Raw genomic sequence first — 22,561 nt, 5'->3', positions numbered from 1 at the left:
GTGTCTTACCCGCCACTCAGTTCTGCCTTCTACGTCTACTGGTTGTGGAGTCTGTCTGTCACTCCTCTCGCCGTACTAACCCGCCTATCCCCAGCGCTCATTGGCCATGGCCTCTCTCGCTCCGCCCCCGAGGGGGTAGACCCCGTAACCAGAGAGGCACGGGCCAACCTAGTGCGTCGTGTGGGCGTGGCGGGGGCTGCGGTCTGCGGGCGAAGGTGGCTGCCCATTGGAGGTCCCGGAAGCGATGTCCAGCTGCCGCCAGGCGCTGGGATAGTCGCTGGCCGTCCGCATCTCCGCCCGCCGAGCCCCTGGGGCGAAGAGGCAGCGTCCGCCTTCAGTTGTGGCCGGTGCTTTGGCCCCTTACCCTTCGCCCCCAAAGACCAGCTTAAACGTGAGCGCCTCCGCCGCCCTGCCCCAGCCTCGTACACGCCGCCAGCCTCGCCCAGCCCGTGGGCCGTGTCCATTTCTGGGCAAAGCCAGCGGGGCAGGCTTGGCCAGGGTGCACAACTCGGCGCCGTCCCAAGTCCGACGCTCTGTGCGCGCCCGGAACCCTAGGCTCGCGGCCCGGGTTTCCGACGGGCGGAGACGCTTAGCGGCCGAATCCCACGGAAGCGCGTTCGGAGGGCCGGGACCTGGCCGTACCGGAGATGGCGCCGCCAGCGGGCGGGGCGGCGGCGGCCTCGGACTTGGGCTCGGCCGCAGTGCTCTTGACTGTGCACGCCGCGGTGAGGCTGCTGGGCGCCGGGCCAGACGCCGAGGCACAGCTGCGGAGGCTGCAGCTGAGCGCGGACCCTGAGCGGCCTGGGCGCTTCCGGCTGGAGCTGCTGGATGCGGGACCCGGGGCGGTGAGTAGGGGCGGAGGGCGCGCTGTTTGGCCCGGGCAGGGCACGGAGCCCAAAGCCAGGCCCCTCCGCTTGCCACCTGGGTGCCCTTATGCAGTTACGTTTCTTTGCTTCTGTTTTCTCGTCCGTGAAATAGGGGTGATGCTGGGACCTACTTTACAGGACTATTGTGAGGATTTGATGATAGGCGTACAGGATTTAGGACCTTGAAATGAATGGCCTATAAATGCTATCTTGTGTTTCTTTGCTCATCGTGCGATGTAGGGCGGGGGAATGCCCTGAGCCTGGACTCTTCCCCCTTCTCAGGTCAATTTGGAGTGGCCCCTGGAGTCAGTCTCCTACACCATCCGAGGCCCCACCCAGCACGAGCTGCAGCCTCCGCCAGGAGGACCTGGAACCCTCAGCCTGCACTTCCTCAACCCTCAGGAAGCTCAGCGCTGGGCAGTCCTAGTCCGAGGTGCCACCGTGGAAGGACAGAATGGTTAGTGCCTTGTAATGAATACTCATTTGGAATAGCCTTGGCCCGCCAGTCCTGGTTGGGGAAGTTGGATCCACCTTCCAACGTGGAGTACTTGGAGTGGCTCCTGGAGTCAGTCTCCTACACCATCTGAGGCCCCAGCCAGCACGAGCTGCAGCCTCCACCAGGAAGCCCTGGAACCTCAGCCTGCACTTCCTTAACCCTCAGGAAACATGAGAGGCAAGCATGAAGAGGCGGAGCAGGCAGGGTCAGGACCTGTATGAGAAGACATCATCCCAAGAGCAGCAGGAGGGTGACAGGAGTGGGAGAGTGACAGACTCAGAAACCTGCTGCTTTAGACTGAGAGTTCTGCAGTGGCAAGGGTTGTGCAGATAGGGTTGGGGAGAAGGGTGTTTCCAGAGATGCTTAGAAGATGGAATTAGTGGCCGGGTGGGGTGGCTCACGCCTGTAATCCCAGCACTTTGGGAGGCCGAAGTGGGTGGTTCACCTGAGGTCAGGAGTTCGAGACCAACCTGGTCAACATGGTGAAACCAAACCCTGTCTCTACTAAAAATACAAAAATAAGCCAGGCATGGTGGCGTGCACCTGTAGTCCCAGCTACTTGGGGAGGCTGAGGCAGGAGAATCACTTGAACCTGGAGGCAAAGGTTGCAGTGGAAAGATGGAATTAGCTGAGTTTTGTGGTTGCTTGGGAGGTTTTCTGCAGACAAAGCCTCCCTCTATCACCCAGAATGGAGTGCAGTAGTGTGATCCTAACTCACTGGAGCCTTGAACTCCTGGGCTCAGGTGATCCTCCTGCTTCAGCCTAAGTAGCTGAGGTTATGGGTGTGAGCCACTGCCCCTGGCTCACATGGCTGCTTAAATGGAAGAGTTAGCTGTTGAGACTGAGAAATGTGAAGGACTAGGTAGTACGGGGCTCCCAGAGAGAGGGCAGCCCACAAACAGATAAGCAGAGCTGCCAGAGGGGTCAGAAGACAGCCAGACAGGGATGTAAGAGAGGCTCAGGCAACTCAGTGTTTAGAAAAGGAGCTAGGCTCTCTTTAGTCAGTCATTCACCAAGCATATGTATTCAGCAGCTGCTCTGTCCCAGGTACTCCTCTGGCATGAACAAAACTTCGAATCCCTATCCTATTGGAGCTTGCATTTTTAGAGGGGAGGAGGCAGACATATAAAATAAGTACAGGGCTAGGCAACATACCAAACATTTAAAAATTAGCTGAATGGGCCGGGCGCGGTGGCTCAAGCCTGTAATCCCAGCACTTTGGGAGGCCGAGGCGGGCGGATCACGAGGTCAGGAGATCGAGACCATCCTGGCTAACACGGTGAAACCCCGTCTCTACTAAAAAAAAAATACAAAAAATTAGCCGGGCGTGGTGGCGGGCGCCTGTAGTCCCAGCTACTCGGAGGCTGAGGCGGGAGAATGGCGTGAACCCGGGAGGCAGGGCTTGCAGTGAGCCGAGATCGCGCCACTGCACTCCAGCCTGGGTGACACAGCGAGACTCCGTCTCAAAAAAAAAAAAAAAAAAAAAAAAAAATTAGCTGAATGGGCCGGGCACGGTGGCTCACGCCTGTAATCACAGCACTTTGGGAGGCCGATGTGGGCGGATCGCGAGGTCAGGAGATCAAGACCATCCTGGCTAACACGGTGAAACCCCGTCTCTACTAAAAATACAAAAAAAAAAATTAGCCAGGCGTGGTGGTGGCGGGTGCCTGTAGTCCCAGTTACTCGGGAGGCTGAGGCAGAAGGATGGCGTGAACCTGGGAGGTGGAGCTTGCAGTGAGCCGAGATCTCACCACTGCACTCCAGCCTGGGTGACAGAGCTAGACTTCGTCTCACAAAAAAAAAAAAAAAAAAAAAAAAAAAAAAAAAAAAAAAAAAAAAAAAAAAATTAGCTGAGTGTAGTGGTGTCTGCCTGTAATCTCAGCTATTTGGGAGGTTGAGGTGGGAGGATCACTTGAGCCCAGGGGTTCTAGGCTGCAGTGAACTGTGATCGTGCCACTGCACTCCAGCCTGGGTGACAGAGCGAGATCCTGTCTCCAAAAAATAATAATAATAATAATAATAAAATTACTGTAGAGTTTTTTAAAAAAGTCTGTTAGATGGTGTGGGACTGGGAATGGTGGAGCTGGGAGGATTGCTTTTTAAAATGGTGCAGGGGCGCAGTGGCTCATGCCTGTAATCCCGGCACTTTGGGAAGCTGAGGCAGGTAGATCACTTGAGGTCGGGAGTTAAAGACCAGTCTGACCAACATGGAGAAATCCTGTCTCTACTAAAAATACAAAATTAGCCGGGTGTGGTGGTGCATGCCTGTAATCCCAGCTACCCGGGAGGGGAGGCAGGAGAATCGCCTGAACCCAGGAGGCAGAGGTTGCGGTGAGCCAAGATCACACCATTGCGCTCCAGGCTGGGCCACAAGTGAAACTCCATCTCAAAATAAAAACAAAAACAAAAAAAACGGTGGCAGGGGAAGGCCTCATTGAGGCGACACTGGAGTGAAATTTGAAGGTCATGGCACGAACCATGTGACCAAGGAAGCAGCAAACAAACCCTGAGGTGAGCATGTGCAAGTGATCCTTGCGGCTCACTGGGTGCCAGGACCGAACAGCGCTGGGTGCATGGAAGGCCCTGCTTATCCTAGTAGGGCGACAGTATGAATACAGTGGGCCTGGGGTCATCACAGGAGCTGTGTTAGCACTGGGTGGGGACCCCCCATTGCAGTGGGCTGGGCCTCACACGGTGGGGGGGTAATAAGGGGAGTCAGCAGGGTGCCCAGCTCTGAAGACGCCCAGGGCAGTGGCTTGTGTGGAGTGCTGGCAGCCCAAGTGTGGGTCAGGGAGTCCGGAGAGGGGAGGTCCCCAAGGGCTCCAAGAGGCCACCCAGACTGCAGGGCCACTGAGGGCCTGCTTGGGTTCTGCTGTGAGGCGTCCCTGGCTGGCAGAAAGGGCCAAGAAAGGTGGCCTGGCCAGGCGGCAGAAGGGTTTAAAAGGGCTCTAATTCCCAAAAATGAACTAAGTGCAGCTCCAGCACTAACAGAAGTCTGGCAGGGGCCTCTGAGGGGCTTGCCAGAGCCAAGGCTGGGAGAAGGTGTGGCTTGAAGTGTGGCCTGAGGCAGGGCCCTGGCATGGGCTGAGGTGAGGGAGAAGGCAAAGGTCCTGGAAGACCAAGGGCCCAGAGGCCTGGACAGAGGCCACAGCATAGCCCACCCATGTCTTACCTCTAGGCAGCAGCAGCAGCAGCTCACCACCAGCCCTGGGCCCAGAAGCAAGCCCCGTCTCCCTGCCCAGTCCCCCGGAAGTCCCCACACCTGAGGCAGATCTTCTTAGGAGCCCTGGAAACTTGATGGAGAGAGGTACAGGTGTGTGTGTGGGGGGGTGTTGGGGGTTAGCAGACAGTCCCCAGTGGTGACAGCTGTCCTTTCCTTACCCTACAGAAGAGCTGGCAGGGAATCTGGCCCGGGCCATTGCAGGTGGAGACGAGAAGGGGGCAGCCCAAGCGGCAGCCGTCCTGGCCCAGCATCGCGTGGCCCTCAGCGTTCAGCTTCAGGAGGCTTGCTTCCCACCTGGCCCCATCCGGTGAGGCCTGGGGCTTCTTCCTCATCTTGTCTTTGTGACCCTCCCAGGTCCTCCATCCATCCCTCAACCCACATTCTGGCACAGGCTGCAGGTCACACTTGAAGACGCTGCCTCTGCCGCATCCACCGCGTCCTCTGCGCACGTTGCCCTGCAGGTCCACCCCCACTGCACCGTTGCAGCTCTCCAGGAGCAGGTGGGCACAGGGTCTAGGGAGCCCTGCCAGGGGGCAGGGGAGCCTAGGTGACATCATCTGCCCTGATTGCTCTGGCCGCAGGTGTTCTCAGAGCTCGGTTTCCCGCCAGCTGTGCAACGCTGGGTCATCGGGCGGTGCCTGTGTGTGCCTGAGCGCAGCCTTGCCTCCTATGGGGTCCGGCAGGATGGGGACCCTGCTTTCCTCTACTTGCTGTCAGCTCCTCGAGAAGCCCCAGGTCAGTCCTTAATGGGGGTGGGGTGGGGGGTGGGGGGTGGGAGGTGGGGGGTGTGGGGGTGTGGGGGTGTGGGGGTGGGAGGTGGGGTGCAGCCCGCCAGTCCTGAGCTCCACCCCTCACCACAGGACCTAGCCCTCAGCACCCCCAGAAGATGGATGGGGAACTTGGACGCTTGTTTCCCCCATCATTGGGGCTACCCCCAGGCCCCCAGCCAGCTGCCTCCAGCCTGCCCAGTCCTCTCCAGGTGGGCATGGGACTGGGCAGGGAGGGCCAGGACAGCCCTGGGCATTGGAAAGAGCAGGGAAGCAACATGTGCCTCTCTTCCCCCAGCCCAGCTGGCCCTGTCCTTCCTGCACCTTCATCAATGCCCCAAGCCGCCCTGGCTGTGAGATGTGTAGCACCCAGAGGCCCTGCACTTGGGATCCCCTTGCTGCAGCTTCTACCTAGCAGCCACCAGAGGTACCAGAGGTAGCTCAGGCAGGGGAGGTGGGGGCACGGCAGAATCCACAGGAATGACCCAGCTCCACCCCCACAGGTTACAAGCGGAGAGTGGCCCTTCCCTCACAGGTCCGATGTCTCTAGGCCCCCACTGAACTCGGGACCTCTACTGACTGCTTGCTGGGACAGTCACCAGGGTTGGGGGAAGGGCCACAAACTGAAACCATTAAAGACACTTATGAGCCAGCAAGTGTCCCTTTCATGGTATCTTTGCAGACCTGCCCCAACCTAGCCAGCGCCACAGAGAGACGCCCTCATCAGCAGGTGGGGCTCCCCCAGCCAGACCCCAATGGTACTGAAGAGTAGACCTGGACCCTGAGCCTCAGTGGTCAGGAAAGCATGGCATGGGGATCTCTTCCCAGACCCCAGAGGCCTACAGAGCCCCCCACCCAGCTGCTCACCACTGGGCTGAGGCTGCTGGGGTGTGCCACACACTGAGCCGCAGCCCCCACCACTGACCTTGTCTCCTGTCCACCCTGGTCCCCCAGGCCTGCGCCTCTCCTGCCTGCAGCCCTGTTGGCACCACCTTTCTCCCATTCAGCTCTTGCCTTCCCTGGACTCTGGCCACCACTCCCCTCAGCTCTTGCAGCTAGGATACCAGCAATGAAAACGGGTGTTTTCCTTCCCCTCCTAGGGACGAGGGAAGCTCAGGAACTAAGTCCTACACCAGGTCACAGGCCAGTGCTGGGTCATGTCTCTGTGACCCTCCTAGATAGCATCCACTGTCTCCTTCCCTCAGCAGCATGCTCCTGTGGGAACCCAGCCACTGCCAGCTTCTGGCCAGGACTGACCACCCAGCTGCCCTGTGGACTGCGAGGAGGGGCCACTCCATGACACACATCCTAGCAGTCTACTTGACTCCTTCACCTGGCTGGGAGCCATCCCCTTCCTCAGCCCAGCCCAGCAATAGCCCCTGCCCTAGACCAGGCCTTTTCCCTGTTGTAATGCTACCGAGGTTCCCTGCTGCCATCAGAATGGGGGCCAAGTGCTTCAACACCTTGACACTCGGCTGTTCATTCCAACAGGTCCCTGGGCCACATCCTGCCTAGCCAGGCCCTTTTCAGCTCTGTGCTCACACACACCCCACCCCACCCCACCCCACCCCACCCAATGCTGCCATTTCCTCTAACATCCAGTTGTTTGCTTTCTGTTCCACACCCACTGTCTGTACTCCCAGCTACCAGTTAGTGCAGGGCATTGCTGGCCACACTGAATGGGACATCCTGGGAGCCTTGTGAAGGCAAGGGTCTTGGTATCAGAGTCCCTTGCAAACCTGCACTCCTTCCATATAATAGCTCAAATATGATAGTTCAAATATGTACATTGAGAAACTTAATTTATTCCCATGATGGGGGCTGACGGAGGGCCCAGAGCTAGGGCCTGGTCTCCTGTCCCCTTGCCTCTTTTTCCAGACGAAGAGGGGGTTAGCCAGCTGAGGCCTGAACAGGCCTGGGATGGCTCTTGGGCTTGAGGGCCTGTTCTGGCAGGATGGCAAGCAGACACTGGACAGGGTCACTTGGGCGGCCGATATGCCAGCTTCCGACTCTTCAGGACTGACCACTTGTGCCGCTTTATGGTGTAGATCAGGGGCACTAGCAGAGCCATCATCATCAACATCTGCGGACGAGGAAGGCTCAGAGAAGGGAGTGGGGAGGAGCCCTGCCCAGCTCCCAGCCCTTCTGTGATACCCACCATGGCCTTCTCCCAACCCTTTTACCTTGAGCCCCATGCGTTTTCGATGGTCGTGCTCTGGCTCAGATGCCCAGCGCAGGAAGGTGCACACGTCCTTTGCTATCTGGGACATGGTAGCTGGGGTGCCTGGCCAAGGACAAGCAGTGAGGGCTCCTCTCAGACTCATGTCCAACCTGGGATAACTTGCACCCCCTCTGTGGAGCAGACACGGGCCCCTACCCAAGGCATCAAAGGGACAGTGCCCTCCACCGGACATACGCAAGACTGAAGGACTGAAGAAGCCCAAAAGCCTCCTGAGATATGCACAGAAGATCAGAAGACACCCCAGACAAGAAGTGGGCAGGACCTCCTGGGCCCAGGAACACAGGGGAAGCATCCCTGGGGGTAGTGGAGAAGTATTCAACATGCTCACTGCCAGACTGGAGGCCTCTTACCATCATCAAACTCCAAGACATCTGTGTAGATGGGAGGGGCCATGGCAATGGCCTGGCCAGGAAAGTAGGGATTGAAGTAGAGACCTTCCCGCAGTGACACCCCGGTGGGTGGCTCGCAGTAGCCCGTGAGCAGGGAGAAGATGTAGTCCTCACCACCATGTCTAGGACCAGATCCGTGGCTCCATAGTCCCAAGCACAAGTCAGCCCTTCCCCCACCTCTCCGGCACCACCCCATGGGCAGCCCGTGTACCTAGCTCGCACGATGTAGCTGAGGTCAGGCGGCAATGCTCCGTTGTTGGCAGCTCGAGCAGCCTCAGTGTTGGGGTATGGTTTTGGGAAATAGTCGAACAGTTTCCCTGGCCGCATGAACATGTCCCCATTTTCATTGGGGCCGTCTTGAACCTCCACCTGCCACCGAGAGCCTCATCACAACCCTACCATCTCACTACAGTGGGAGCCCTGAGCCCTGGGTCCCAGGCATCCCCAGACCCCACACCTCTGCAGCCAGCGCCTTAGCTTCATCCTCCGTGTAGCACACGCCCACCAGGTGTCGGTAAGCCACGAAGTCCATGCTGTGGCAGGAGGAGCACACCTGCTTATATACCTGGAAACCCCTCCGGATGCTGGAGGGAGGGAAAGGGTTAGGAACGCTTAAGATTCCATCTCACCAGCTCCACCCAGAACCTCCCCCTGCCAGTCAGTCAGCCAGCTGCATACCTGGTGTGGTCCAAGGAAGAGAGGAAGCCACTGTGAGACCACGGATAGCTGGGAGGGTGCAGCTCCAGGTCACTGGCACTCACAGCCGAATGCAGAGCCACAGCCAGCCCCGCACCCCCTGCCGCCAGCATGCCCAGCGCTGACAGCATCACCTTTCGGCCTCGGGAAAGGCCAGACTTCGACGACAAGGCCACTGCCTGCAAGATCTCCGCTCAGCGCCTGCCAGGACACCACCCAGCCCTACCTGGGGATCTGACTCTCAGCGGCCACCTCTCCACCCAGCAACGGCCACCTCCTGCAGGGCGCCAGATGCACACCCTGTCCCACTACCCACCCCATCCCTCTCCGCCGCTGACCCCTAGGCCGTGATTCGCTCTCAGGAGGGGGGTGTTCCTGCATCCTGAACCGGGGATCAGACCGAAATGACCAAGGGTGCTGGGGCAGGCCAAGGTCACAAGCAGCTGGCCGAGGTCAGGCTGGGGTCACTTCAGGACGCGGGTCCAGTTTGGACAGCCAGCCCCAAGAGTCGTCCTGGGCGCGCCATCCGGGAAAGCCCCCGCCCCGCCACAGAGCGAGCCCGTCCAGCCGACCCCCACGCTCGGGGCGAGCGCCCTGCCGTTCGGAGAGGTAGGCGCCCAGCTCTGATCCCACACGCTCAAGGTCGGCAGGCAGCGGGGAGCGGGGGGGCTGGGTGGCCGGGACCGCTTCCGCGCTGCCCCGGCCCGCGCCCGCAGCCTCCCCGCCGTGACCTTCACGAGGATGCAGGGCCGCGCGGAGGCCGAGGCCCGGCCCAGCGCTCACCTGAGGTGTCCGTAGCGGCAGCTGCCCGGGCCGCGCGCTGCACAGCAGACCCCGGGCACGCGCGCCCGGGAGCCCCGCGCCCCGCGGGCCCAACACTACCCCGCGAAGCGAAGCCGCAGCTGCCGCCATCTTGGCCTCCTCCGCGCGGCCGCCACTCCCGTCAGCCCCTGGGGCGCCACGAGAGTCAAAACCTCGCGACAGCCGGGGAGCGCAGGGCGGGGCGGGCGTGGGGGCGGGGCCTGTCGGGTGGGCGGGGACGAAGCGCGCTGGCCCGGGTCTCGTCAGTCAGTGGCAGGGGCACCGCCTGCCTCACCGCGCTCTTCGGGTTGTCGTGGAAACTGGCGATGGGGCGGGGCCCCGTCGCGTCTCTCTGTTGCCGTGACAGCGCCCCGCCCCGCCCCGCCCGGCGTTTCCCACGCCGCCTCCAAGACCCCGACGCTCCTTTTCTCCACGTTCCCAGGCTGCGCTATGGCCGGGTAGAGGCTGCCCCTCCAGGTTGAGGACCTCCAGAGAAAGGGCAGCTTGGGGGCAGCCCGGCGGAAGGCACGGGCGGGGGTCTCGGCCGCAGGCAGCGCCTGGCAGCAGGAGGCTGGTCCCCCAGGCTGAGCGCCCTGTTCTCGTTCATTCACATGACAAGGGTTTATTAGGGATTAGTCATGCTCAGAAACAGGTGCGGGAGCCGCGAGCGGGACGATAAAGGCTCCTCTAGAAGCCCCTCATGGCCCGACGCCTGGCGCGCGCGCCTGAGGTCCTAGCGCTTTGGGAAGCTAAGGCGGGAGGATCGATTGAGCCCTGGAGGTTAAGGCTGCAGTGAGCCGAGATCGCCACTGCACTCCAGCCTGGGACACAGAGCGAGACCTTGTCCCAAAAAAGTAAGTAAATATCTCGTTATGTGGGAATATTTTTATTATAAAATATTTTAAAAGGAAACAAAGATCGGGCGCGGTGGCTCACGCCTGTAATCCCAGCACTTTGGGAGGGTGGGGAGGGCAGGCAGATCACGAGGTCAAGAGATGGAGACCATCCTGGTCAACTTGGTGAAACCTTGTCTCTACTGAACATACAAAAATTAGCCAGGCGTGGTGGTGCGTGCCTGTAGTCACAGCCACTCTGGGAAGCTGAGGCAGGAGAATCACTTGAACCCGGGAGGTGGAGGTTGCAGTGGGTAGAGATCCAGCCACTGCACTCCAGCCTGGGTGACAGAGGGAGACTCCGTCTCAAAAAAAAAAAGCAAATAAAATTTAAAAACTAGGCTGGGTGCAGTGGCTCACGCCTGTAATCCCAGCACTTTGGAAGGCCGTGGTGGGCAGATCACCTGAGGTTGTGAGTTTGAGACCAGCCTGACCAATGTGGAGAAACCCTGTGTTATATGTAAAATGTTTATTTAGAAACAGAATGCTTGTTCCCTGGTACCATAAGGAAAGATCAGCATTCAGACAAAAACTCTCTCAGCAAGTCAATTTTACTTTCTGCAGAAAGGGTGCTCCTCATGGATGGAACAATGGCGAGAGCACACCTGAACAAAGGAGGGAAGCCATTTTTATCCCTTACGCAGCTTGTCCCTGCTACTGTGTCCTGTCTCCGTTGGCTGGAGCCAGACTGCACAATCTAAAATAAAACCTGACTGGCTAATAATTTAAAACTTTTCTAAACAGGTAAAGGCAAGGGAGAACAGAGGAAAAGAGGAAGTTGCTTATGCCAAACAGGGAAGGGGTATAGGCTGCGAGTTGAACGTGCCTGTGAGCACGTCCAGCACAACTGTTTTGGTTAAGGTACAAGGACATAGAATGTACTACCTGCCTGTGAGCATGTTTAACAACTACAGAGGATAAAGCTTAAAGAATTCTGAGCACAAAGCAAGGAGGCTTGAAGTAAGTTAGTCTGTAAAAGAAACTATTCTAACACGTATGATTTATTCTTTAACAAGAAGAGAAACTGTGAAGAGGAAACTTTTTACTTTCTACACCCCATCTCTACTAAAAATAGAAAATTAGCCACGTGTGGTGGCACATGCTTGTAATCCCAGCTACTCCGGACGCTGAGGCAGGAGAAGCACTTGAATCCAGGAGGCCAAGCTTGTGGTGAGCAGAGATGGCGCCATTGCACTCCAGCCTGGCGACAAGAATGAAACTATCTCAAGAAAAAATAAAATAAAATAAAAATTAAAAACTAGTTGTGAGTGAAAATGGAGGACCCCTAAAAAATGTGTCCACCCCGCGCCCAATAAGAGCAAGAAAAACATAGCAAAAATGATCAGAATCAACTTTTACAGAGCTATGGAAATCAATTAAACAGGTGACTATCAGTAAGAACAGTGGCCTTTAAGGGCTGTAGCTTTCCCTGCCTGGTTCAACCCTGTCCTCCAGCTCAGTGGTAATCTTGGAAATAAGAACCCACATTCCTAGTTAATGTGGGAGCAAAATGCCCTCATTGGCATAGAACCTCAGTTATTGAACGTGTCTGATGGCTCCTGGAAGACTCCTACCACATCAACTCAGGGCTTGCCCAGTGCCAGCTGCCTGAGGTGATGGGTAACCGTTGCCACAAACAGTAGACTACACAAAAAGCTAACAAGGAAGAGCAAGGGAATGAAATGTCCACAGGGGCTCTGTAAAGCCCAACACATTTTTGGGAATACAAGTCATATACACACGGAGGACTATGGATATACTCAGGAGAGACCTGAAAAAGCCCTAAACGTTCACCTCTGGCTGACCTTGAGGCTCTATACAAAGGGAAGTCTGAGGAAGAGAAATTTAAAAAAAGAAAGAAACATGAACTGGGCCTCAGAGACCTGTGGAACGCTATTAAGCATACCCACATGTGCATAATTTCAGTCCCAGGAGTAGACTAGACAGAGAAAGGAGTAAGAATACTTAAAAAAAAATAATGGCCAAGGCTGGGCACGGTGGCTCATGCCTGTAATCCCAGCACTTCAGGAGGCCGAGGCAGGCAGATCACCTGAGTCCGAGAGTTCAAAACCAGTCTGACCAACATGAAGAAACCTCGACTCCACTAAAAATACAAAATTAGCCAGGCATGGTGGTGCACACCTGTAATCCCAGCTACTTGGGAAGCTGAGGCAGGAGAATTGCTTGAACCTGGGAGGTGGAGGTTGCAGTGAGCCAAGATTGCACCATTGCACTCCAGCCAGGGCAACAAGAGTGAAACTCTGTCTCAAAAAAAGAAAAAAAGGCCAAAAACGTACCAAATTTCATGAAAAACATGAATCTGCACATCTAGTTTTTTTGTTCAACAAACACTAAGTAGAATAAACTAAAGAAGACATAAAACAAATTGTTGAAAGACAACAAATCTTGAAAGCAGCAAGAGAGAAGTGACTCATCACATAAAAATTATTGGCTGGGCGCAGTGGCTCACTCCTGTAATCTTAGCACTTTGGGAGGCCAAGGCAGGCAGATCACCTGAGGTCAGGAGTTCAAGACCAGACTGGCCAATATGGCAAAACCCCGTCTCTACTAAAAACACACAAAAAATTAGCCAGGCATTGTGGCACGCACCTATAATCCCAGCTACCCTGGAGGCTGAGGCAGGAGAATCGCTTGAACCTGGGAGGCAAAGGTTGCAGTGAGCCGAGATTGCGCCATTGCTCTCCAGCCGGGGCAACAAGAGTGGAACTCCTTCTCAGAAAATAAAATAGTAATAATAACAAATACAAAAGAAAGAAAGAAAAAAGAATTCTCAACATAATTAACAAAAGATTTCTCCTCTCAAACCATGGAGGCTTGCTGGGTGAAGTGGCTCACACCAGTGATCCCAAGCACGCTGGGAGGCCAAAGCAGGTGGATCACCTGAGGTCAGGAGTTCGAGAACAGTCTGGCTAAAATGGTGAAACAGTTGGAAGACTTATATCTCCCAATTTCAAAACTTGATTATCGTAGGTTTATAGTAAATTTTAGTACTGATAGAGGGGTAGGCATATAGATCAATGGAATAGAATTGACAGCCCACAAATAAAGTCTGTGACTATACATCTATGGTCATTTGATTTTTTTAACGAGGGTACTGAGACCAATGGAGAAAGAGTCTCTCCAACAAATGGTTCTGGGACAATTGGATATTCAAATGCAAACAGGGCCGGGCATGCTGGCTGATGCCTGTAATCCCAGCACTTTGGGACGCCAAGGCAGGTAGACTGCTTGTGCCCAGGAGACCAGCCTGGGCAAAATGGCGAAACACTGTCTTAAAAAAAAAAAAAAAGCCAAGAGTGGTGCATACCTGTGGTCCCAGCTACTCAGGTGGGTGAGGTGGGAGCATCACCTGAGCCTGGGGAGGTCAAAGTTGCAATGAGCTGTGATCATGCCACTGCACTCCAGCCTAGGCAACAGAGTTGAGACCCTACCTCAAAACAAACAAAACGGCCAGGCATGGTGGCTCATGCCTGTAATCCCAGCACTTTGGGAGGTCGAGGCAGCTGGATCACCTGAGGTCAGGGGTTCAAAATCAGTCTGACCAACATGAAGAAACCTCGACTCCACTAAAAATACAAAATTAGCCAGGTGTGATGGCGCATGCCTGTAATCCCAGCACTTTGGGAGGCCAAAGCGGGCAGATCACCTGAGGTCGAGAGTTCAAAACCAGACTGACCAACATGGAGAAACCCCATCTCTACTAAAAATACAAAATTAGCTGGGCGTGGTGGTGCACGCCTGTAATCCCAGTTATTCAGGAGGCTGAGGCAGGAGAATCGCTTGAACCTGGGAGGCAGAGGTTGCAGTGAGCCATGATCGAGCCACTGCACTACAGTCTGGGCAACAAGAGTGAAACTCTGTCTCAAAAAAAAAAAAAACAAAAAAAAAAACAAAAAAACAAAAACAAAAAGCCAACAATGATTTGCAAAACAAATGCCAAATGCCAATGAATGAAGTTGGCTCCTTTACCTCACAACATTTATACACCATTTACAAGAACTGAAAAATAATCAAAGATCTAAGTTTAAGACCTAAAACCAGACAATTCTCAGAATAAAACATATGCAGGCCAGGCGCGATGGCTAATGCCTGTAATCCCAGCACTTTGGGAGGCCGAGGTGCGTGGATCACTAAGTCAGGAGTTCCAGACCAGCCTGGCCAACATGTGAAACCCTGTCTCTACTAAAAATACAAGAATTAGCTGGGCGTGGTGTCACATGCCTACAATGCCAGCTACTCGGGAGGCTGAAGCAGGAGAATCACTTGAACCCGGCAGGTGGAGGTTGCAGTGAGCCGAGATCACACCACTGCACCCCAGCCTGGGCAACAAGAGTGAAACTCTGTCTCAAAAAAAAGAATATACACCAATTGCCAATAATAACGTGAAAAGATGCTTTAGTTTCATTAATCATTAGGTAAATGCAAATCAATATGAAAATGCAATGCCACTTCACACCCACTAGGATGGCTGTAATCTACAAGATGGACACTAGCAGGGGTGGGGGTGGTGGCTCACACCTGTAATCCCAGCACTTTGGGAGGTCAAGACGGGTGGATCACCTGAGGTCGGGAGTTTGAGACCAGCCTGACCAACATGGAGAAACCCCATTTCTACTAAAAATACAAAATTAGCTGGACGTGGTGGTGCATGCCTGGAATCCCAGCTACTCAGGAGGCTGAGACAGGAGAATCGCTTGAACCTGTGAGGCGGAGGTTGTGGTGAGCCGAGATCACACCATTGCAGTCCAGCCTGGGTGACAAGAGCAAAACTCCATCTCAAAAAAAAAAAAAAAAAAGATGGACACTAGCAAGTGTTGGTAAGAATGTGGACATTGGAAGAAGCCAAAATATTTGTAAAAATATAAAATGATTAGTGGGGTGTGGTGGTGTACGCCTGTAATCCCAGCTACTCGGGAGGCTGTAGAAATTAGAAAGTTTCCTCTTCAAAAATTCCCTTGTTAAAAAATAAATTATAAGTGTTTAAAGACTAACTTCCTTCAAGCCACCTTGCTTTGTGCTAATAACTCTTTGTTAAGCCCTATCCTATCTAGCTGTTTGATATAGAGGAGTAAGGACATTCTATCTCCTTGTACTTTAACCAAGATATTTGTGCTGGACGTGCTCACAGGCACGTCCCAGCTTGCGGTCTATGCCCCTTCCTTATTTGCAAGTATTATTACTTTTCTAAGTCCTTTAGTAAGCAACTTCCTCTTTTCCTCTGTTCTCCATTGCTTTTTACCTATTTAAAAAAGTTTTTAAGCTGTTAGCCCATCGGGTTCAGTTTAGATTGTGAGGTCTGGCTCCAGCCAACGGAGACAGGACAGAGTAGCAGAGACAAGCTGCCTAAGAGATAAAAATGGCTTCCCTCCTTTATTCAGGTTTGCTGTCACCATTGTTTCATCTGCAAGAAGCACCCTTTCTGCAGAAAGTAAAATTGAGTTGCTGAGAGAACTTTTTGTCCGAATGCTGATCTTTCCTTATGGTAACAGGGAACAAGCATTCTGCTTCTAAATAAACAGTTCACATATAACAGAGGCTAAGGCTGGAGAATCACTTGAACTTGGGAGGTGGAGGTTGCAGTGAGCTGAGATCTCACCATAGCACCCAGCCTGGGCGACAGTGAGACTCTGTCCAAAAAAAAAAAAAATCAGGGAGGGAGAAACATGGAGTCTGAGCCCATGTCATTACTGAAAAATCAGAACAGAAATCCTACCTTCCTAACAAAGCAACCTTGCCATTCCCATGGTTCCCTTTCAATGCTTGTATAGGCAGGGAGAATTCTGCACAAACTACTCAGAACACAAGCAAGGTATCCTTTAGCTTCCCCCCCCATGTATGTATTTTCATGATTTGTGCTTTAAGTGACTGCCAAAGTCTTGTTAAAAAACAATTGAGGCTGCCAGGTGTGGTGGCTCATGCCTGTAATCCCAGTACTTTGGGAGGCCTAGGTGGGTGGATCATCTGAGGTCAGGAGTTTGAGACCAGCCTGGACAACATGGTGAAACCCCATCTCTACTAAAAATACAGTATTAGCCAGGCATGGTGGTGGGCCTCTGTAATCCCACTACTTGGGAGGCTGAGGCAGGAGAATTGCTAGAACCAGGGAGGTGGACGTTGCAGTGAGTCGAGATGCTGTACTCCAGCCTGGGCTACAGTGCAAGACTCCATCTCAAAAACAACACAATTGAGGTCAAAGCCCAGCTAAAATGCCTGGAGGGTGATTTTGTATCAGATGTCATCTTACAAAGAGAACAGGAGACCACAACAGAGATTTCTTCTTGGAAAATAGGAGACTGACAGATGAATCTCCCTTGCTGATTTAGCAGATGAGGCCCCTGGGATGCCCACCTAGGAGGTGTTCCTAGGGCTACTGAGAGGCAGGTGAAACCAGCCAGGCTTGGGTGGGGACTGCAGGCATCCACCCAACCTCAGAGGTATTCGCTGGAGAAAGTGACTAGAGGCGCCAACTTCTGGGACAAGGGGGCTGAAGACAGGCAAGTTAGTCACGAGGCTACCAGTCACAGTGGGGTTCCTGATACCCCTCATCCCCACTGAGCCTCAAACAACGCTAGACACAGAGAACATAAGGCCACCCAGCAGGCGTGCGCTTCCTCTACAGGTCTAGAAACCGCCTACGTGCTCACCTTGGCAGCCCTCTGCCTATTCCCCAACTGTGGAGCCCCATCAATAGACTAAACCCCAACACCAGGGGCCTCATGTCAAGGGGAGCCTCCCGCAGGAAGACATGCCCCAGTGAAGAGGCAGTGGCCTAGGGAGTGGGGCACAGGGAGGGCATTCTCCTCGGGACCTCCCAGACAACAGGCCATTTGGGGACATCGTACTGAAAGGAGCCAGGCCCTAAGTTGATTCTAAGATGCCGTGGCTTCTCCAGACAGCACGGCTGATTCCCGAGGCCTGTGCCTGGTTGCGTGTGACTGTGGCACCTTTGCCTTCCTGTGACCAGAGGGCTCTCTATTCGCAGCACCAAGGTCTCTGACATGGCCCTGGCATCACCAAAAGGCCACAGGTTCTTCCTTTCTTTCGGAACAGACGGTGGTCTTCCCAGTTCCTTTCAGAGTCCTGGTACGACAGCCTGCTTCTCTCCTCGCTGGCCCATCAGTGCCCTCTCCCGTGGGGCTCTTGTCCCTGTGCCCCACCTGCTCCTGGGCGCTGGCTCCACTGTGTTGCCTGCCCGGCCCCTCGTGGGCATCTCACCTGGGCTGACTCAACTCTGAGGAAGCCAGGCCCGGTGCTCCTCCCTGCTCCATCCCAATCCCACACCAAGGCGCTGGCCTTGCCTGGGCCCCATGCCATGCCTCGACCCCATGCCATGCCTCCTCTGTAGGGCTCCAGCTCCAGCCTCTTAGTCCTAGCAGTAAAGATGGTGTCAGGTGGTTTCTGGGTGCCTCAGCTCCTGGCAGACCCTCAAACCATGGCCATGGTGTATTCTCCTTCCTAGCACCACTCCTGGCACAGTACCACACAGCAATGCACACAGCCCTCCGAGCCTGCATGGCACCCTCCAGGGCTGAGAGTGCACCTGAGGCTCACCTCCCAGGGCTGATACAGCAGCAGAGCCCTAGTTGGCAGGAATGCTACCCAGTAAGTGGACTACAGCAGCCCTTGCCAGGGAGGAGGTGAGGGAATGCCAAGCCCTGCAGGCAGAGGCTTCTCGCCCTCATGCCCTGGGGCCCTACATGGACAGGGGGCCAGGAGCTCAAATAGCTGCTGAAACAGACACTCGTTTATTTCCCCAGAAGGAGGCAGCATGGGGTCCTTGGGGAGTCTCTGTCCCAGCCCGGACAGGCAGATCTCACTTCCAGAAGAGCACATTCCAGAAAAGTAGCCAGCAGGGGTAGAGGCCCAGAGACAGCAGTGGGAAGAGCAGGGCACCGTAGGTGTGGTGCTCCAGCACACCCTGGGCCAGCGCTGCCAGAAAGAGCTGCCAGCCCTCGGCCAGTGACAGTGGCGCCTCCTGAAGCTCCCGCCACAGGAACAGGCTGCCAAGGAGCGTGGCTGCTGGACTTGTCAGCACCAGCAGGGCAGCATAGAGAGTCCTGGGTGGAGAAGCAACATCAGGGTAGGCTCCATGGTGGGGGCATGGGCAGCAAGTTGGGGGAAAGGGCTACTGAATGAGGGTGCGGTCTGTGATGAGGGCACAGGCGTTGGGGGAAGTGGGGCTGATCCATACATACCGGGGCCCATGAGGCTTGGCAAGCGCAGCGGCGGGCACCATGGTGGTGGCCAGCAGGAAGCCCAGTGAGAAGTTGGTGAGGGCGATGCAGCCCAGCTGCAATGCTAGGTAGATCAGGGCTACCAGCTTCAGTGCCATCCAGCCCCTGTCTGGGGCCTGTGTGCTTACCACCCTGCAAGACAAAGGGCTCAGAGGCAACCCACAGACTGTCTGCATGTCCAGGGGACCTCTAACCCCACCCCCCAAACCAGCCCAGCCACTCACCGGTGCGTGTTGTGGGGCAGGGCCAGGCCAGCTGCATAAATCGCCAGCAGTGTCAGCACCACAGCCTCAGCCTCTGCCACTGGGAAGTGCTGGGTGGCCACGTGTTGGCCCAGCACCGGCAGGACATAGAGGGCCAGTCCCATGGCCTGCGAGATCAGCAGAGGTGCCACAAGCGAGGCCAGCCCAACACCCTGCAGGGCACACAGGCTCTTGGAGATGGGCCCTGGGGCCAGGGGATCCCCAAAGACCACCACCATCCCACCAGCTGAGGCTAAGTTACAACACTAAACACCAGTCAGACCCTGGAAGCCCACTCCAACAACAGAAGGGGATGCCATCACCTGTGATGGGGGAAGGGGGACACTGGGGCCAGGGGCCCCCCCGGGCTCCTCAAGGCCTACTTCGGCCTCATGCAGCTGCATCCACAGTTCCAGAGCGTAGCCCAATCAAGGACCCCAACAAGAGGTGTAATGGGATCTGCCCAGAGGGGGACCCAGGGCTTACCCCTGTACCCCACCCCCCATCAGGATGGAAGACTCTCCCCAGCCTAGAGTTGAGGAGACTGGAGGCTGGTCACAAGTAGATGACAAGGGGCAGAGGATATCTTGAGACCAAGGACCAGGAGCAAGAAGCCGGCAGCGGGCATGTAGAGGCCAATGGAGACGAAGCGGGAGAGGGCGGGGAGCAAGTAGAGGAAGAAGGACTGGTGCAGGCGCTCCAGGAGGTGGTTGAGCTTGCGGAACATGCCCTCCAAAGCCCTGTCAGGTGTGGGGCAGGTTCATGGCTGGCCACAGCCACCAGGCCATCCCCCACTTTGCCCCAGCTGGACATCGTCCTGGGCATGGAAAGGGGGGACCAGAGACTACTTACTTGCCCACTGCCACCAGGTCATACTTGTACTGGCGGAAGCTATTGATGCCCCGCAGGGTTAGGGCCTCCACACGGTAGCGCAGGAAGAGGCCATGGGAGCCATGGGGGCGGCCGGAGGCCTGCCGCAGAACCATGAGCAGCAGTGTCTGCAGGCCCTGCAGCGGTCCATCCAATGACGTCCAGTCCTGGGGCTGCAGCTTTAGAGGTGCAGGACAGGATGAGACAGCCCCTCCCACAGACCCTGTGCCCTTCAGCCCTCAAGGCAGGCAGGCAGCCCCACCTTGCCCTGAAGCGTGCACAACAGGCCCCCTTTCTGGCAGAAGGTCTGGAAGAGATTGAGCAGGTCAAGGTTGGGCAGCTGCCCGTTGAGCCCCTCCACAGCCACATCAAGGCTGGTGACCACATCACTGCTCAGCTCCAGCGCCACGGCCGCCTGAATGGCCCCAGCTCGGCCCTGCAGGGGAGACGACTGCATGCCTGTAGAAGCAAGTGAATGAACGCTGATGGGGGATCTGGTGAGGACAGTGACCCTGAGAGGCAGACCAGAGCATGCAGGACAAGAGAACCTACCAGTGACATTGACATCGTGGTAGGCTTCAAGCCAAGCCTCAGTGCCCAGAAGGTCATGTTCTGTTACCAGGAAGATGATATCTTTGGCCCAGTAAATCTGCCCTGGAGGCCAGAAGCAGGATCAGCAGGGTCTGGGGCACTGACCAAACCCCTCCATGGCCAGCAACCCTGAGCCTCACCCCGGAAGTGGGCAGCCAGTGCCAGCAGCAGCCCCACAGCCTGGCTGTTGGTAGAGTCTGAGCCACAGGGCACGGTGAGCACCAGCGACTCCGTGCTGGCAGCACGCGGGGCCCGCAGGATGCCGTATACGTTGGTGCCTGACACCATCTGCGTGCAGTATCAGTGAGGGGAGCCTCAGTGTAACTTTGTGGTAGGGGGCTGAAGCCCTCCCCTTTTCTAGCCCTCCAATGCCCACCAGGGATTTCCCTCCCACTGAGCTTCCTGGCCCCATGACACCCACCAAGGTGATACCCAGCCCAGACCCCTCCCTCCAAGGTGCTTTCTGGGCCCAGGCACACCCCACTCCCCCAATACATAGCGCTCGTGGGTCTCATCTGGGAAGGGCAGTTTCCGGGAGAAACTCTGCGTGTAGACCTCCAGCCCCACTGACCGCATGGTCCGTTCAAGCCAGGCCACTGGCAGAGCCCTGCAGACACGAAGGGAGCCTCTGAGCAGAGCTCCCCGGCCTTAGCCACCACTGCTCGCCCCATACGCCCTGCTCTGCCGCTCACCCCGACTTCTTGCGGTGGGCAGCGAAGTCCCGTGCAAAAGCCCGGGCACGGTCTCCGCCCGCAAACTGCTCCTCCACCATGGTGGAGCCCATGGCGTTTTCCGACATGTAAGTGCGCTGGGTCAGCGGCGGGAAAACCAGCGCCAAGAACCAGGCGATGCCCGCCACGTAGCTCAGCACGCTGTGAGAGAGGACGGAGGGGCACCGGCGCGTCAGCGGGCCCTGAGACGCGGACCCGAGGCCACAGCCTCCGCACCCGGGGTCGATCGCGCGCGTCTGAGAGACCTAAACCCGGAGTCCTGGCATCGGGACGCCGGACCGGAGGGCGGAGCCTGGGCCTGATACCCTCAGTGCTTCCAGGGGGCAGGAGCGGAAGGGCGCGAGCAGCCGGGGCGGCCCCGGCCCTCGATGGGCACCGCGCATGGGCCGCCGCCAGCGCGAGTTCCAGGGCCTTCGGGTCCCCGCCTCCCCGGGCCCTGTTCTCAGTTCTCACCACAGCGGCGCGTTGAGGCGCAGCACGAGGCGGGCGAGCGCGCGCCGGCGAACGGGGTCCGACAGGAGGCCCATGGCGGGGCAGAGCGGCGCGGCGACGGACCCTCTCCCGCCTCCGGACCCTCTGCCGCCTCCAACTACCGCCGCGGTGCCCGCAGGCTGCTCCTGTCAGACCCGGGGACCCGCGCTCGCCCGCACTTCCGGTCCCGGCGGCGCCCGCGACGGCGCGCATGTCCGGAGCACAGGAAGCGCCCGCAACACCCTGGACTGCCGGCGGCGCGCAAGCCCAGACAGCGGCTGGCGCCAGGGTGGGCGGTGCTGGTGAAGCCGGAAGGACGCGAGCGGGTTGGGGAGTCCGCTAGGCGCTGCCCCCAGGAGAGTTGGACCGCAGTGCACCGCCCCGGAGGGAGGCAGGTAGCCTTACAGCCGGAGGAGAGCAGAGAAGATGCCAGACAGCAGGCCGAGCTGGTCGGGGCAGCGAGATCTCGCCCACTGGAAGGCCCGCAGGAGTCAGAGGTGATGAGCCCGGCAGTATCACGGGAAATCCACCCCCGATATTCAACGTGGGTCCTTTTCTATTTTCCCTAAATGTGGGCTGGTCTGAGAAATAAAGGAAAATAATACAAAAGAGAGAAATTTTAAAGCTGGGTGTCCGGGGGAGACATCACATGTCGGCAGGTTCAGTGATGCCCCCCAGCCATAAAACCAGCAAGTTTTTATTAGCAATTTTCAAAGGGGAGGGAGTGTACCAATAGTGTGTGAGTCACAGAGATCACATGCTTCAAGGGCGACAAAAGATCACAAAGCAGAAGGTCATGGCAAAACTAGAATCACTAATGATTTCCATGTCCCGCTGTGCACTCATTGTCAGGGTTCAAGAGCAGAGAACCGGTCTAAGTAGAATTCACCAGGCTGGAACTCCCTAATCCTAGCAAGCCTGGGGGCGCTGCAGGAGACTAGGGCACATTTCATCCCCTAATCCTAGCAAGCCTGGGAGCGCTGCAGGAGACTAGGGCACGTTTCATCCCCATCTACATAAGGCAGACA

General features: G+C 56.4%; 3 protein-coding genes across 15 annotated transcripts; 1 reads left to right on the top strand and 2 right to left on the bottom strand.

Moving 5' to 3' along the window:
- The first annotated feature begins 608 nt into the window (after nt 1–608).
- On the top strand, nt 609–6,004 carry SHARPIN (SHANK associated RH domain interactor). 9 transcript variants are annotated; one of them, XM_033203039.1, is made up of 9 exons: nt 609–845; nt 1,149–1,323; nt 4,541–4,669; nt 4,754–4,892; nt 4,977–5,085; nt 5,167–5,320; nt 5,440–5,564; nt 5,651–5,779; nt 5,856–6,004. In XM_033203039.1, exons 1-8 carry the CDS (start codon nt 648–650, stop codon nt 5,765–5,767), a joined length of 1,146 nt encoding a protein of 381 aa, XP_033058930.1. In that variant the 5' UTR covers nt 609–647; the 3' UTR covers nt 5,768–5,779; nt 5,856–6,004. The 9 variants fall into 9 exon arrangements, with proteins under 9 accessions (XP_033058930.1, XP_033058928.1, XP_033058926.1 ...); XM_033203037.1 differs by having other exon boundaries at nt 4,751–4,892; XM_033203035.1 differs by having other exon boundaries at nt 4,541–4,675.
- Nucleotides 6,005–7,137: 1,133 nt separating this feature from the next.
- On the bottom strand, nt 7,138–10,072 carry LOC117079304 (cytochrome c1, heme protein, mitochondrial). 2 transcript variants are annotated; one of them, XM_033203044.1, is made up of 7 exons: nt 9,463–10,072; nt 8,662–8,858; nt 8,441–8,567; nt 8,195–8,352; nt 7,945–8,105; nt 7,536–7,636; nt 7,138–7,435 (listed from the first exon to the last, which is right to left on the bottom strand). In XM_033203044.1, exons 1-7 carry the CDS (start codon nt 9,589–9,591, stop codon nt 7,331–7,333), a joined length of 978 nt encoding a protein of 325 aa, XP_033058935.1. In that variant the 5' UTR covers nt 9,592–10,072; the 3' UTR covers nt 7,138–7,330. The 2 variants fall into 2 exon arrangements, with proteins under 2 accessions (XP_033058935.1, XP_033058936.1); XM_033203045.1 differs by having other exon boundaries at nt 8,662–8,880; nt 9,463–9,600.
- An 8,044-nt stretch (nt 10,073–18,116) lies between these two features.
- Nucleotides 18,117–21,795, bottom strand: GPAA1 (glycosylphosphatidylinositol anchor attachment 1). 4 transcript variants are annotated; one of them, XM_033203023.1, is made up of 12 exons: nt 21,516–21,795; nt 21,024–21,203; nt 20,827–20,938; nt 20,472–20,619; nt 20,293–20,394; nt 20,003–20,199; nt 19,723–19,919; nt 19,457–19,610; nt 19,194–19,289; nt 18,853–19,043; nt 18,590–18,775; nt 18,117–18,451 (listed from the first exon to the last, which is right to left on the bottom strand). In XM_033203023.1, the coding sequence occupies exons 1-12, from the start codon at nt 21,587–21,589 to the stop codon at nt 18,208–18,210; spliced, it is 1,881 nt and encodes a 626-aa protein (XP_033058914.1). In that variant the 5' UTR covers nt 21,590–21,795; the 3' UTR covers nt 18,117–18,207. The 4 variants fall into 4 exon arrangements, with proteins under 4 accessions (XP_033058914.1, XP_033058915.1, XP_033058916.1 ...); XM_033203024.1 differs by having other exon boundaries at nt 18,590–18,760; XM_033203025.1 differs by lacking the exon at nt 21,024–21,203 and having other exon boundaries at nt 21,516–21,770.
- Between the last annotated feature and the right edge of the window lie 766 nt (nt 21,796–22,561).

Source organism: Trachypithecus francoisi, unplaced genomic scaffold (genome assembly GCF_009764315.1).
Source record: "Trachypithecus francoisi isolate TF-2019V2 unplaced genomic scaffold, Tfra_2.0 Lachesis_group7, whole genome shotgun sequence".
NCBI classification, from domain to species: Eukaryota; Metazoa; Chordata; class Mammalia; order Primates; family Cercopithecidae; genus Trachypithecus; species Trachypithecus francoisi.
This window is presented reverse-complemented; position numbering and strand designations above follow the sequence as displayed.

Bases quoted from the DNA above. Each gene is read 5' to 3' on its own strand.
- SHARPIN (XM_033203034.1), top strand. From the start codon at position 648: ATGGCGCCGCCAGCGGGCGGGGCGGCGGCGGCCTCGGACTTGGGCTCG. The intron at 4,676-4,750 runs GTGTGTGTGTGG...CTTACCCTACAG, and splicing joins CTTGATGGAGAGAGGTACAG to AAGAGCTGGCAGGGAATCTG. The intron at 5,086-5,166 runs GTGGGCACAGGG...CTCTGGCCGCAG, and splicing joins TTGCAGCTCTCCAGGAGCAG to GTGTTCTCAGAGCTCGGTTT.
- LOC117079304 (XM_033203044.1), bottom strand. From the start codon at position 9,591: ATGGCGGCAGCTGCGGCTTCGCTTCGCGGGGTAGTGTTGGGCCCGCGG. The intron at 8,859-9,462 runs GTGAGCGCTGGG...GAGATCTTGCAG, and splicing joins TGCCGCTACGGACACCTCAG to GCAGTGGCCTTGTCGTCGAA. The intron at 8,353-8,440 runs GTGTGGGGTCTG...TCTCGGTGGCAG, and splicing joins CTAAGGCGCTGGCTGCAGAG to GTGGAGGTTCAAGACGGCCC.
- GPAA1 (XM_033203023.1), bottom strand. From the start codon at position 21,589: ATGGGCCTCCTGTCGGACCCCGTTCGCCGGCGCGCGCTCGCCCGCCTC. The intron at 18,776-18,852 runs GTGAGTGGCTGG...GTTGCCTCTGAG, and splicing joins CTGCCCCACAACACGCACCG to CCCTTTGTCTTGCAGGGTGG. The intron at 18,452-18,589 runs GTATGTATGGAT...TTCTCCACCCAG, and splicing joins GCCAAGCCTCATGGGCCCCG to GACTCTCTATGCTGCCCTGC.